The 16,421-nt window shown below is 47.0% G+C and overlaps 1 protein-coding gene across 2 annotated transcripts in view; it reads right to left on the reverse strand.

Annotated features, from left to right (window-relative positions):
• Positions 1 to 16,421, reverse strand: part of LOC143808695 (cytochrome P450 2C50-like) — a 136,539-nt gene that overhangs the window by 22,858 nt on the left and 97,260 nt on the right. For both annotated transcript variants that reach the window (XM_077291616.1, XM_077291617.1), the window contains exon 7: positions 9,274 to 9,415. In XM_077291616.1, the coding sequence (XP_077147731.1) occupies positions 9,274 to 9,415 (142 nt within the window). The remainder of the gene's footprint in view (positions 1 to 9,273; positions 9,416 to 16,421) is intronic.

The raw sequence follows: 16,421 nt of genomic DNA on the forward strand, positions 1-16,421 counted from the left end.
TACTTGCCTGAGCTTCAATCTTCAGGCTCTCATTAAGTAGTTGTTAATATAACACGGCATTAGGCCCACTAGTTTGGTTGGGGCCTACTAATGGTGTCTGCCGCTCCAAGGTGTTCTCCAGGTTTACTTGCCTGAGCTTCAATCTTCAGGCTCTCATTAAGTAGTTGTTAATGTAACACTGCAGTTGGCCTACAAGTTTGGTTGGGGCCTACTAACGGTGTCTGCCGCTCCAAGGTGTTCTCCAGGTTTACTTTCCTGAGCTTCAATCTTCAGGCTCTCATTAAGTAGTTGTTAATGTAACACTGCAGTTGGCCATACTAGTTTGGTTGGGGCCTACTAATGGTGTCTGCCGCTCCAAGGTGTTCTCCAGGTTAACTTTCCTGAGCTTCAATCTTCAGGCCCTCATTAACTAGTTGTTAATGTAACACGGCATTAGGCCTACTAGTTTGGTTGGGGCCTACTAACGGTGTCTGCCGCTCCAAGGTGTTCTCCAGGTTTACTTGCCTGAGCTTCAATCTTCAGGCTCTCATCAAGTAGTTGTTAATATAACACGGCATTAGGCCCACTAGTTTGGTTGGGGCCTACTAACGGTGTCTGCTGCTCCAAGGTGTTCTCCAGGTTTACTTGCCTGAGCTTCAAACTACAGGCTTTTGGCCTATAGGGAATTTTAAACTGCATTTGGGCTACTTGTTTGGTTGGGCCCTAGTAACGATGTCTGCTGCTCCTTAGTGTTTTCCTCCACTGAATATAGCTGAGCTTCAATCTTCAGGCTTTCGGCCTATAGGGAATTTTAAACTGCATTTGGGCTACTTGTTTGGTTGGGCCCTAGTAACGATGTCTGCTGCTCCTTGGTGTTCTCCTCCACTGAATATAGCTGAGCTTCAATCTTCAGGCTTTCGGCCTATAGGGAATTTTAAACTGCATTTTGGCTACTTGTTTGGTTGGGGCCTACTAACGGTGTCTGCCGCTCCTTGGTATTCTCCTCCACTGAATATAGCTGATCTTCAATATTCAGGCTTTCGGCCTATAGGGAATTTTAACCTGCATTTTGGCAACTTGTTTGGTTGGGGCCTACTAACGGTGTCTGCCGCTCCTTGCTGTTCTCCTCCACTGAACAAAGCAGTGCCGCCTGTTTACTACTGTTACCAATTTTGAACTGCATTTAGCCTAGTTACTTATTTGGGCCTACTCACTGTGTCAGCCTCTCATTACAGTTGTCCTCCACTGAACAAAGCAATGCCACCTCGTTAGTCCTGTTACCAATTTTGAACTGCATTTAGCCCACTTCATTATTTGGGCCTATATCTGTGCGTTCCTCCTCATCCTGCCCATTGCCCAGCCACTGCTAGATGAGTCTGCTGGTACATTGACCCAGGCCACTACATTCCCCTTGCATGCTACACAGCCAGAATCTGACCCTGCTGAAAGTTAGGTTCCCTTCCTGCATAATATACCACCTTACACGGGGACAAAGAGGAAGGTGCAGATGAAAGTGCAGGTTCCTTCATCAGGTGGGGGGGCATACTCGTTGGCGACGTCACTGGCACAGGGCCCCTCATAGTACGCAAAAGTGTCGCTGCCGGTGGGAGGCGCCCCCGCCGTGCAAACACACCACCGTACTTTGAGGGGCCCTGTGCCAGTGCCAATGCGAATGAGTGGGCCCCCCTGCTTGCTCAGGATCACAGCACTTGCAAAGTTGAAATACTTACCTCTCCCTGCTCCAACGCCGTGACGTAGTCAACGTTTCCTGAGCCCACTAAAAACTTGAACCAGCGCTACCCCCCACAACTTTAGCCAAATGACCCCCAATTTCCAATGCCTAACTATTATTATAAAGTTAAATAAGATTGACAAGCTTCAGTAACAAGAATGGATGTTTTTGCCATTAAAATGGGCACTGTAGGTGTTTTCCTGGCCTCCACTCACTGCCGACTATGCTTCCCCATTGACTTGCATTGGGTTTCGTGTTTCAGTCGAACCCCAACTTTTGGGGATAATCGGACGATTTCACTCGACTCGACTTTTTACACGCGAAACCCGACTCGATCCTAAAAAAGTTAAAGTCGCTCAACCCTAGTTGAGAGGGTTTCTGATTTAACTGTATTAAGGAGAAGTCCCTTTTTTGTTATTATACTGTGTTGAGTGATATACAGGGTGGGCAATTTATATGGATACACCTAAATAAAATAGGAATATCAACTTCCTGTTTGTGGCACATTAGTATATGGGAGGGGGAAAACTTTTCAAGATGGTTGGTGACCATGGCGGCCATTTTGAAGTTGGACATTTTGGATTCAACTTTATTTTATTCAATGGGAAGATGGTCATGTGACACATCATACTCATTGAGAATTTCACAAGAAAAACAATGGTGTTTTTGGTTTCAATGTAACTTTATTCTTTCATGAGTTATTTACAAGTTAATGACTACTTATAAAATGTGTTCAAAGTGCTGCCCATTGTGTTGGATTTTCTATGCAAACCTCTTCTCCCACTCTTGATACACTGATAGCAACACCTCAGAAGAAATGCTAGCACAGGCTTCCAGTATCCGTTGTTTCAGATGCTGCACATCTTGTATCTTCAAAGAATAGACAATTGCCTTCCAATGACCCTAAAGATAAAAGTCTAAGGGGGTCAGATCGGGAGACCTTGGTGGCCATTCAACTGGCCCACAATGACCCATTCACTTTCCAGGCCACCAAGGTCTCTCGATCTGAAATTTGGTGGAGGATCGTTGTTGATCTGGAGTTGCTTCAGTAAGGCTAGAATTGGGCAGGTTGTTCTTTGCGAAGCACATATGAAGCAAGCCTCATACAAGGTTTTCCGAGAAAAACAGTTGATTCCTTCTGATCAGGCAATGTTCTAACTATAAGCAGTCATCAAAGCAAAAAGTGGCTACTTTGAAAAACCTAGAATATAAGACATATTTTCAGTTGCAATTTTTTGTTAAGTATATAATTCCACATGTGTCAATTCATAGTTTTGATGCCTTCAGTGTGAATTTACAATTTTCATTGTCATGAAAATACAGAAATATCTTTAATTGAGGTGTGTCCAAACTTTTGGTCTGTACTGTATGTATGTATATATATATATATATATATATATATATATATATGTATATATATGAGGCATTGTGATTACTCGCTAATCCCGCCCCCTGCACAGTAGCTCCACCTCCCAACACATTACCACACACAATCCTGCCCCCCACCACATTACCACACACAATCCGCACCACGTCACCACACACAATCCCGCCACCCCACCACATCACCATACATAATCCCGCCCCCCACCACATCACCACGCATAATCCTGCCCCTTCAACACATAACCACACATAATCCCGCCCCCCAACACATCACCACACAATCCCACCCCCAACACATCACCACACATAATCCCGCCCCCCCCACCCCATTACCACACATAATCCTGCCCCCAACACATCACCACACATGTACCCTCCCCCCCACCCCATCACCACACATAATCCCGCCCCCCCCACCCCATCACCACACATAATCCCCCCCCCCACCCCATCACCACACATAATCCTGCCCCCCACCCCATCACCACACATAATCCTGCCCCCCACCCCATCACCACACATAATCCCACCCCCCACCCCATCACCACACATAATCCCACCCCCCACCCCATCACCACACATAATCCCGCCCCCCACCCCATCACCACACATAATCCTGACCCCCCACCCCATCACCACACATAATCCCATCCCCCACCCCATCACCACACATAATCCCACCCCCCACAACATCACCACACATAATCCAGCCCCCCACCACATCACCACACATAATCCCGCCCCCCACCACATCACTACACATAATCCCACCCCCACCACATTACCACACATAATCCCACCCCCACCACATTACCACAGATAATCCCGCCCCCCCCACCCCATTACCACACATAATCCCGCCCCCAACACATCACCACACATGTACCCTCCCCCCCACCCCATCACCACACATAATCCCGCCCCCCCACCCCATCACCACACATAATCCCACCCCCCACCCCATCACCACACATAATCCTGCCCCCCACCCCATCACCACACATAATCCTGCCCCCCACCCCATCACCACACATAATCCCACCCCCCACCCCATCACCACACATAATCCCGCCCCCCACCCCATCACCACACATAATCCCGCCCCCCACCCCATCACCACACATAATCCCGCCCCCCCACCCCATCACCACACATAATCCCATCCCCCACCCCATCACCACACATAATCCCACCCCCCACAACATCACCACACATAATTCAGCCCCCCACCACATCACCACACATAATCCCGCCCCCCACCACATCACTACACATAATCCCACCCCCACCACATTACCACACATAATCCCACCCCCACCACATTACCACAGATAATCCCGCTCTCCCACCACATTACCACACATAATCCCACCCCCCCCACATTACCATACATAATCCTGCCCCCCTACCACATCACTACACATAATCCCGCCCCCACCACATTACCACACATAATCCACCCCCACCACATTACCACAGATAATCCCGCCCTACCACCACATTACCACACATAATCTTACCCCCCACCACATTACCATACATAATCCTGCCCTTCACCACATTACCACACATAATTCCGCCCCCCACCACATTACCACACATAATCCCGCCCCCAAAAACATTACTACAGATAATCCCGCCCCCACCACATTACCACACATAATCCAGCCCCCCACCACATTACCACACATAATCCCGCCCCCCACCACATCACCACACATAATCCCGCCCCCCACCACATTACCACACATAATCCAGCCCCCCCACCACATTACCACACATAATCCCGCCCCCCACATCACCACACATAATCCCGCCCCCCCACCACATCACGACACATAATCCCGCCCAACCACCACATCACCACACATAATCCCGCCCGCCCACCACATCACCACACCACCACACATAATCCCGCGCCCTCAACACATCACCACACATAATCCCGGCCCCCCAACACATCACCACACATAATCCCACCCCCACCACATTGCCACACATAATCCAGCCCCCCCACCACATTACCACACATAATCCCGCCCCCCACCACATCACCACACATAATCCCGCCCCCCCACCACATCACCACACATAATCCCGCCCTCAACACATCACCACACTATTGTTATTAACTTCATTTTAAGTTAACCTACCACCTGCGTAAGCGCTATTGAATGGTGTCATTATTTACTTTAGTTTAATCACCAGCAGCGTTAATTAGATAGCAATGAGCGTGCCGAGCGTTAGCTGGCTGAAAACATCTAGTATATATATATATATATATATATATATATATATATATATATATATATATATATATACATACATACATGTGAATCAAAACCTTTATTTCTCTGTTTACAAAGCTTTGTGATGGTTTTATTGTTTTTGTGTTGGTAATATATTTTTTGTGTGTGTGTGATTTTATTTTACATTACAAAAATACAAATTGCCTAATATCTGTGCACACAATGTAGCTAAACAACCATACATACCTCCACTTTATTCAGAATGGGGCTGCAGACCCCTGTGCTCATTGTCATGGAGCCCAGGGTCATATTTAGAGTTTCTGCTGCCCTAGGCACTTTTAGTGCTGCCTCCCCCATTGGTGAGTATGACGCTATCAGCAGTGACTTTGGCAAAATTTCCTGACGTGAAAGTAGCCTTTTGCAGCAGATCTGGCAGTTTTTCCGCATCTGCCACGTAATGGATCACTTATGGCAACACTGCGTTCGGCCTCATTCATTCCCTATGGGACTTGCGAACATGTGCGGCACCTGCGATTTTGCTGTGATCCGGCAAATGTGGTACTTGCAGCAATGGAAAAAAACACTGCTAGCAGTGTTTTTTGTATCACCGCAAGTGCAAAACCGCAATTGCCGCACATGTCCGCAAGTAGACATCACTACCTGCCCCTGCACCTTCCTAGCTCATCCCTAACCATCCCTCTGACCTAAAACTACACTATAAAGCTTTAGAAAAACAATTTATTAACTGACATATTCCTATGATAACGAGGGCTCCAGGCTACGGTGTAGAAAAGGATGGACAGTCTCCGGGTCTCCATCCTCTCTGTGCACACCCTCAGTCCCTGCCTCACTGCCTGTGCACAGACCTCCCTCCACCGGACCCGGTAATCACTGCTCGCAGTAGCATACCGGCAGAGGTGTATCTAGGTTTTCTGGCACCAGGGTCAAGAATTCATTTTGGTGCCCCCCCTCCGCCAAGGACATATGTGATTTGCACACTCAGTCATGTGCCCACGAGCTCCTCTCCCTAATGCTCTCAATGTTCAGTGAAAAACTGAGAGAAACAGAAGAGAAGCTCGTTGTCACAGGACCACAAGTGTGAAAGTCGCATGTGAGTGAAGTGTCCATGTGACGACTACTGGAACCTGCAGAGCTGAATCCTGACATTGCTTTTGAATTCTCACAGCTAATGCACTGCACACTTAGGATTCTCTCTTGACGATGTCAGCACAAGCATGTGATTTGTATACTTCTGACCACATTCCGACTAGAAGTGCCCAGCCTTACTCAGTTCATTTTCATTGACGGAGGCCACAGATGTCTAGTCAGCACGTGACCGCATTAATGTAAATCCCCAGCATGAGAAAATCCTGACAGCGTGCAGGGCGCACTGTGAGAATTCAGAAGTCTGCAGTCACAAAGAATGACTGCAGACTCATAACAAACCTGGACATCCCCTTTAATGCTCCTAACATAAATAAAAACATGATAGTTAGTTAGTATCACAGATAACATTTACATCCAAGTACCTTATAGATGATGTTTTCTCTTGAGCCGTTCTCCTTCTTTTCTTCATCTTGTCCAGATCCCATGATGAGTTTTCTCATCCACAGCAGTCTCTGCAGACTTCCATCTTCTCCGTTCTTTTGCAGAAAATCTCCACCTGATGCCCTTAAAGACACAAGTGTCATTATAATGCTCCTGAATAAAAAATTGCCCCTCACTATATTGTCTGCACAAAATATGACCCCCACACTGTCCCTCTTATGGTAAATGCTCTTCACACTGACCTCTCCTTTCTATACCGGCCCCCTCTTCACACTGTCCTCTTATTCTGTGTCCTCCCTATAGGGCCCAGTATTTATACTCCATATTTATACTCCATCCTCCCACCCTGCGTGCATGGCTCCCCCATCTTCCCACCCTGCGTCCATGGCTCTCCCATCCTCCCACTCTGTGTGCATGGCTCCCCTGTCTTCCCACCCTGCATGCATGGCTTCTCCATCTTCCCATCCAGTATGCATGGCTCCCCATCATCCTTCTTCTCTGCATGCATGGCTCCCCCATCTTCCCACCCTGCGTGCATGGCTCCCCCATCCTCCCACCCTGCGTGCATGGCTCCCCCATCCTCCCACCCTGCGTGCATGGCTCCCCCATCCTCCCACCCTGCATACATGGCTCCCCCATCCTCCCACCCTGTATGCATGGCTCCCCAATCCTCCCACCCTGCGTGCATGGCTCCCCATCCTCCCACCCTGCATGCATGGCTCCCCATCCTCTTATACTGTGTGCATGGTTCCTCCATCCTCCCACCCTGCGTGCATGGCTCCCCCATCCTCCTCCCCTGCATGCATGGCTCCCCATCCTCCTCCCCTGCATGCATGGCTCCCCCATCTTCCCACCCTGTGTGCATAGCTCCCCCATCCTCCAACCCAGTGTGCATGGCTCCCCCATCCTCCCACCCTGTGTGCATGGCTCCCCCATCCTCCTACCGTGCATGCATGGCTCCCCTATCCTTCCACGCTGCGTGCATGGCTCCCCTATCTTCCCACCCTGCATGCATGACTCCCCCATCCTCCTCCCCTGCGTGCATGGCTCCCCCATCTTCCCACCCTGCCTGCATGGCTCCCCATCCTCCCACACTGTGTGCATGGCTCCCCATCCTCCTACTGTGCATGCATGGCTCCTCTATCCTTCCACCTTGCGTGCATGGCTCCCCTATCCTCCCACCCTGCATGCATGGCTCCCCTATCCTCCCACCCTGCGTGCAAGGCTCCCCCATCCTCCCACCCTGTGTGCATGGCTCCCCCATCCTCCTCCCCTGCGTGCACAGCTCCCCCATCCTCCTACCCTGTCATACTCTCCTCCCTCTCACTGCGCAGCGCAAAACTTCCCGGCATCTCTGCAGCATCTTCCTGCCTGTATGTGCGGTCACGTGGTACCACTCATTAAGGTGATGAATATGCGCTTATTCATCACCTTAATGAGCAGTACCACATGACCGCTGAAGACAGGACGCGCTGCCGGCGCTGAAACGGAGTTGCAGACACCTCAGGAGGAGGGTGAGTGTGACATCTTCAGGGAGGGGGCGGGAAGGAGGGAGGGAGGGAGGGTGGGCACTTGACCCTGGACTTTTATTAAAAAAAAGAGAAAACCTAGCTCAAGTGCGCCCCCCGTATCCTGGCGCCCTAGGCACGTGCCCTCAAGTGCCTAGTAGCAAATACGGCCTTGGTTATACTTGCGGTCCTTCCCGATGAAGAAGTCTTTTGTACTGTGAAACGCATAGAATAAAACACATTTTCATTTGACATTCTGGGATATATGTCTCATCATTTATCAGCAAGCATGGAAACCATCCACACAACCTTTCATTTCTGTCCTGGATATTGTGCAGAATAAAGGACAATTTTGTTTGATATTCCCGGACATATGTCTAATCATTTATCAGCAGGCGCTGTAATCATCCACAAACCTTTCCTTTCTGTCCTGAATATTGAATGTCTGACAGCTCCACAAATTTTACTTTAATTTCCAAAATATTTAAAGATAGTACTATTATTCTCCAAATATATGGTATACATGCATTAACCATGGCATGATTTTTAAAATGTATAATATATTATATCAATTCAAAAATTTTAATCATTCACTTTCATATCTTGAGCTAAAAGGCACCAGTGGCATCACTCTACAGATACTGTACCTCTGGATCATATGCTTGATCACCAGGTATCATGACCATGTCCTCTTCATGACACGTACACAATACTTACAATTTCATTCAGATAATACAATGAAATTAATAAACAGAGGTAGATTTAGTGCCCATTGCGGTACTATAAATTATTACATTGATGCAGTACAGAAATCTATGTTAATATCTGTTTCAGTTCATTGTTCAGTTAAAATTTCATATTACTTACGTACTTTGGATTTCAGGATATTTCATCATTAGCAAAAGGCCCCATCGCAAAGTGGATGATATGGTCTCCATTCCAGCAGCAAATAGATTGGTCACTAGTTTGCCCAAGTTTTTATCATTAAAATATGATGTAGATTCTGGCTTATCCTTTGTAAGATTTAAATATAGAGTTTGGATAATTATTTTATTTTATGAATTGAATTATGCAACTTAAAGCTTAAGATGATCTGCCACACAATACTAAGTATTAACATTATAATAACTTTGTAACATGTCACATGAAACGTTCTATTGTCTGTACCCCACAACCAGAAGCTTGCATTCACCAATTTGCTGGTGACTCCCTATAAATGGCACACAGGAAGGATGGGGATAGATTCAGTGTATCATATTGTTTCCTGAAAGATTGAGTGACAAAGGGAAAGAGAACGTGGAGCAATTGGTGGGAGATGATATTTGATCCTGAAAAAAACTAAGGAGACTTACTTATTTTTATTTTATTTTTTAATGTCAATAAATGGAAATATTGTTTATATCCAAAACGTTAAATCCCCTATAGACTAATCACATATCAACTTACATCCAACTCTCAGGAGATGGACATGTAGTCTAGAGATTTTTTATATTGTACAGCAATTTTGATTCTCAAGTCGTCAGACAGATTTCTTCTCCTCTTTCTGTTCTCCATGCTTAGTGTGGCACACATAGACACACAATGCAAAGTCAACTTCTCACCTTTTTATCTGTTTTTAGGTGTGATTTTCATATTGCCCACACCTGTTTGTCAAGCAACACATGCCTGAAACAGAGTTATTTACATATATAAAAGGTGTAGTCTGCCTTTTTTTGAGCTGGGCATTATATTGATGTGGTCTCCCATAGCTGTGTGCCCATTACCTGGCCCCAGTCCCCAGTCCTAGAGTTTTTTCACTACCTCGTTGAGCTGGATTCCTCATTTCTTCCCTGACTTCTCCACGCCTTGACACAGCGGTTCCGTGCTCCGAGTTTCCAAGGATGTCGATCATGGTGAGCTGGACTTTGTTCGATTTTTTTCCCATAGGTTTACATTGTACTGTAAACTCATGGGTAGTGTTGAGCATTCCGATACTGCAAATATCGGATATCGGCCGATATTCACTGTATCGGAATTCCGATACCGAGTTCCGATATTTTTGTGATATTGGAAATCGGAATCGGAAGTTCCTATAAGTTCCCAGGCGTGTGCGGTGCGTATGGTTCCCAGGGTCTGGAGGAGAGGAGACTCTCCTTCAGGCTCTGGGATCCATATTCATGTAAAAAATAAAGAATACAAATAAAAAATATGGATATACTCACCCCTTCGACAGACCCTGGACCTCAGCGGTGCAACCGGCAGCCTCCGTTCCTAAGAATGCAGTGAGTGTAGGACCTGCGATGACGTCGCAGTCTTGTGATTGGTCACGTGACTGCTCATGTGACTGCGACATCATTGAAGGTCCTTCACTCACTGCATTCTTAGGTACAGAGGCAGACGCTTGCACTGCTGAGGTCCAGGGTCCGTTGGAAGGGTGAGTATATCCATATTTTTTATTTTATTCTTTATTTTTTACATGAATATGGATCCCAGGGCCTGAAGGAGCGTTTCCTCTCCTTCAGACCCTGGGAACCATCCAGGATCACTTCCGATATTTGTGTCCCATTGACTTGTATTGGTATCGGGTATCGGTATCGGCGATATCCGATATTTTTTGGATATCGGCCGATCCAATCCGATACCGATACTTTTGAATATCCGAAGGTATCGCTCAACACTACTCATGGGAAACTGCTGCGGACCCGCAGCTGCAGATCCGCTGCGGATCCGCAGCAAAATCCGCAACATGTGCACATTGCCTTACAGTTAGTTAGCATTATATGAAGAGAAAAAAAGACTTTTAAAGAGCGCTTGTGTAAAGGCAGTCTCTCAGCAATTGTGACCAACATGGGTAACTGGAGACCAGCTTCTTAAAGGGTCTCCTATCAGCACAGAATGACTGTCCAAACTCATAATAAAATTGCCTCTTCTGAGAAAAAGAGGACTTAACTCCATAGCGCCACCTGTTGGAAGTAGCGATCCTACGTCACAATCAACCCTTTAACGAGTCGTGCAATATGACTTAGGATAAAAGCCAAATCAGTATCTCAATTCGCAGATACGGTGTTTCGGGCTGTTGGCCCTCGTCAGTGCGAAGCATGAGAACTGATTTGGCTAGGTGAACTCAGTCGCATCGCTCAGTGTATCACGGTAGCTCCAATAAGTTGAATACACCTTTCCACTTAATGATTGGCAGCTCAAATTTCATAGAGCCAGAGAAGGGTGGAGATAGATGGAAACAAAGCAGGTGGGAAGGAGTACACAAGTCATTGGCCTCGTTATGAAGCACCGAGCGCTTGCACTTGGTTTGAACAGTCGTTCTCTGCTGACAGAATTCCTTTAATCTTGCCTTCCCGTACTGTTTTTTTTCAGTTATACAGGCATTTAAGCATTTGTGACCTACAATAATCACTAAAAAGCAGATGTCAGGTGTTGAAGAGCCTTCAGTGAAGAGATCTGAGAGCACTTCAGGCATGAGAACCACCCTCCAGAGCACTTGTTGGAGATATGCTTGCTATGGTAAGACTTAACTTTCACTTTCATGATAATGCTAAAACAGTACTAAATTGTACGTTTAAAGGTGTATTTCCATCTCTAAGATCATATCCTTATATGTAGTAGGTGTAGTAATATTAGCAAATACCTCCAATTAGAAATGTAATATAGTTCTCTGATTCGCTATGTTACTTACCGAAGGAGCAGGGCATTGCAAAAGCTTAGGTATCCATGGATATGACTAGTGATGGGCGAACACGCTTTGTACTGCTTGTTATTCATTTGAGGTTCTAGCATTACGGTGCTCAAGAAACTTGGTACTCATCCGCCATACTCAAATAATACTGTTCTGAGCTGCAATTAGTGTAAGGAAAGTTTATAGATAAGGGTTTTTTTCTTAGAGGTATCTATTCAATGATTATTGTTACCTTACCGTCCTTCATGCTGCAATCAAAAACCTACAGTCCTTTTCAGGGTTACATGTGTTGTATTCTATTCCCTATTAATACCGATGTTAGCTGCAGGAATGGGAGCAGAAAAAGGGATAGTGTGGATTTAAAAATAAACCATGAACCATATATTCTTTTTGGGGTGGGAACAAGGGAATACACCCCCCAAAAAATGCAACACGTAACCACCAGTGATGAGCGAACGTGCTCGCCACTACTCGTTACTCACCCGAGTATGACTATGCTCAGTGTACTCTGCGAGCACCAAGTATGTCTGGGATTATTCGGCGGGAGCTCGGGTCTCTGCCCTGCAATTCTGGCACTCTTTAGAGCACCAATGGCAATGCAGGGATTGTCTGTCATTCACTGTAATGCCACTGCCATCTTTGTTGTGGTATTACAGTGATTGGCTAGCCGCACGTCATCAGGTCTATAAGAGACCTGGCACTGCCCTGCTTGCCACATTCTGCTTCGGACTGAGATAGGGTCAGAATCGTCCTTTTTATAGTCAGTGTTGGTCTGCAACTGTTCAGTCCACAACTCCTGAGAAACCAACAGTCTTTTTTAGGGCTAATTCGGGGGTCCTGAGATTGCAGCGCTAGGTAGGCAGGGGAGTCTATGTGCACATATCCACATCAGTGCAAGGCCTGCAGGCACTGTATGTGAGTACATATATCTCACTGGGGTATTGTTTGGCAGCTCATGCACTGCATTACAAGTCTCAGAGACACACACCACTACATTGGCCCTAATTCTTAACTCTGTCTCCTGCAACGTCTCTTCTTTAACTGCCTCTAGATGACCAGGGTGAACGTGCTCTGTACGGTGCATTTTGGGCAAGGGGGCTGTGATGGCACTGTTTTTTTTAGTAAAGAAAGGACCCCACATTGGGAATTGGGCATTACATTACATTGGAAAAATTACCAATTAGACAAACAATACACAGGGTTATATTAAATAAACCCTGTGTCCATCAGGAGATATATCCACCCTAATGGTCCTGTACAACAAAGCGTATATGACTTATAAATAATTGCACAAGTCGTGCAAGAGGGGTTGTGGCACCATCAGACCAGAGGTAATGTAAGCACCATATATCATAGGTATTCTCCACTATGCCGCATGTGTTATAATGTATCTATGGAAGTACAATATAACTACGCCATATGGCGAGAGAAACTGTTGATCCATAAGAGATTTAGATAATGTGGCGGTGGGTGTTATTATTGTAATAAGCTTGCCTCTGGCCTGAGGTGCCTCTATATTGGTACCTGTCTCCAACATTGCTGTCTGTTTTGTTTTGTAGTATTCTTAATACAATTTTGGTAATTTGTTGTATTTTGAGGTCTGACTTGTGAAATTATTTATAGGTCATATATTACATTACATTGGGCCTACTTCTTAACTCTGTCTCTTGCAATGTGTCCTTTACCTGCCACTATATCTCTAGGGTGAACGTGCTCTGTACTTTTATAGACCACAGAATTTTTAGCAAGGGTGCTGTGATGGCAATAGTATATTTTTAAAAAAGGTACCCCCCATTGGTGAAACCTCATCCTTGTTGGCAAATGCTTCATAACATTTGTGTACCTTAACCCCTTAACGACCGCCGATACGCCTTTTAACGGCGGCCGCTAAGGGTACTTAAACCACAGCGCCGTTAATTAACGGCGCTGTGGAAAAAGTGAATAGCGCACCCCAGAGTCGGATTTTCTCTGGGGTCTCGGTTGCCGAGGGTAGCCGAGACCCCAGAGAACATGATTCGGGGGTTTTTTACCGACCCCCGAGTTGCGATCGCCGGTAATTAACCGTTTACCGGCGGTCGCAAAAAAAAACAAAAAAAAAAAAAACGCGATGTGCCGTTTAATTTCTCTGTCCTCCGATGTGATCGCACATCGGGGGACAGAGAAATAGGGTCCCCGATGGCCCCCAATAGCCCCCCGATACTTACCTACCTCCCCCGGTGCTCCTCGTGGGTCCCCATGGGCGCCGCCATCTTTTTTCCGGGAAAAAATGGCGGGCGCACGCGCAGTACGCCCGCCGCCCGGCACCCGGAAGATCTTTGGGGTCTCGGCTGCCGGGGGTAGCCGAGACCCCAAAGAACATGATCGGGGTCGGTTTGCACCGACCCCTGTTTTGCGATCGCCGGTAATTAACAGTTTACCGGCGACCGCAAAAAAAAAAAAAAAAAAGCGATCTGTATTTCTCTGTCCTCTGATGTGATCACACATCAGAGGACAGAGAAATAGGGGGATTCGGGGACCCTAACATACTCACCCGGTGTCCCTGGGTCCTCTTCTGTCTTCTCCTGCCAGCCGGCTTTTTCCTTATGGCGGGCGCATGCGCAGTGCGCCCGCCATCTGCTACCATCTGCCGGCCGGCAGGAGAAGACGAGTTGGGGCTAAAATTAGGGTTAGGGTTAGGGTTAGGGTTAGAGTTAGGGTTAGGGTTAGAGTTAGAGTTAGGGTTAGGGTTAGGGTTAGAGTTAGGGTTAGGGTTAGGGTTAGAGTTAGGGTTAGGGTTAGGGTTAGGGTTAGAGTTAAGGTTAGGGTTAGGGTTAGGGTTAGAGTTAGGGTTAGGGCTAGGGTTAGGGCTAGAGTTAGGGTTAGGGTTAGGGCTAGGGTTAGGGTTGGGGCTAAATTTAGGGTTAGGTCTAGGGTTAGGTTTAAGCTACTTTCACACTAGCGTTTTTTGGCTTCCGTCGCAATGCGTCGGAGAAAAAACGCATCCTGCAAAAGTGCTTGCAGGATGCGTTTTTTCTCCATTGGCTTGCATTAGCGACGCATTGCGACGGATTGTGTTATGACCTCAATGGCGAGGGTCTCAGGGAAACAAGTAAGTCTGCGACGTACAAAAATCCAGCTCATAGGGCAGTGGTAACTGGGTTGACCATATATCTACTCCTAACGCCAACACTAGCAGTAGCCGGGGAACATGCCTACGTTGGTCGCTAGATGTCTCGCGCCAGCCGGAGGACTAACTACCCCTAGAAGAGGAAAACAAAGACCTCTCTTGCCTCCAGAGAATAGACCCCAAAAGTAGGATAGTAGTCCCCCACAAATAATAACGGTGAGGTAAGAGGAAATGACAAACACAGAGATGAACTAGATTTTAGCAAAGAGAGACCCACTTTACTAATAGCAGAATGTAGTAAGATAACTTATATGGTCAACAAAAACCCTATCAAAATCCACGCTGGAGATTCAAGAACCCCCGAACCGTCTAACGGCCCGGGGGGAGAACACCAGCCACCCTAGAGCTTCCAGCAAGGTCAGGAAACAGATAATATGCAAGCTGGACAAAAATGCAAACAAAAACAAATAGCAAAAAGCAAGAAAGCAGACTTAGCTTAATCAAGCAGGAACCAGGATCAGTAGACAAGAGCACTACAGATTAGCTCTGATATCAACGTTGCCAGGCATTGAACTGAAGGTCCAGGGAGCTTATATAGCAACACCCCTGACCTAACGACCCAGGTGAGCATACAAGGGATGAATGACATACCCAGAGTCGAATCACTAGTAGCCACTAGAGGGAGCCAAAAGGTAAATTCACAACAGGATTGCCACATGTCGCATCCGTCGTGCGACGGATGCGTCGTGCTTTGGCGGACCGTCGGCACAAAAAAAGCTACATGTAACTTTTTTGTGCGACGTGTCCGCCATTTCCGACCGCGCATGCACGGCCGAAACTCCGCCCCAGCCTCCCCTCACAATGGGGCAGCGGATGCGTTGAAAAAACAGCATCCTCTGCACCCGTTGTGCGGCGCTTACAACGCTAGCGTCGGTACGTCGGCCCGGCACACTGCGATGGGCCGAGTACGACGCTAGTGTGAAAGTAGCCTTAGGCTTCTATCACACTTGCGTCGGTACGGGGCGGTCGCAATGCGTCGGCCCGACATACCGACGCCCGTTGTGAAAATTGTGCACAACGTGGGCAGCGGATGCAGTTTTTCAACGCATCCGCTGCCCAGTCTATGTCCTGGGGAGGAGGGGGCAGAGTTACGGCCACGCATGCGCGGAAATGGTGGACGCGACGTACAAAAAAAAGGTTACATTGAACTTTTTTTGTGACGACGGGGCTAAAGTTATGGTTA

Source organism: Ranitomeya variabilis, chromosome 2 (genome assembly GCF_051348905.1).
Source record: "Ranitomeya variabilis isolate aRanVar5 chromosome 2, aRanVar5.hap1, whole genome shotgun sequence".
NCBI lineage: Eukaryota > Metazoa > Chordata > Amphibia > Anura > Dendrobatidae > Ranitomeya > Ranitomeya variabilis.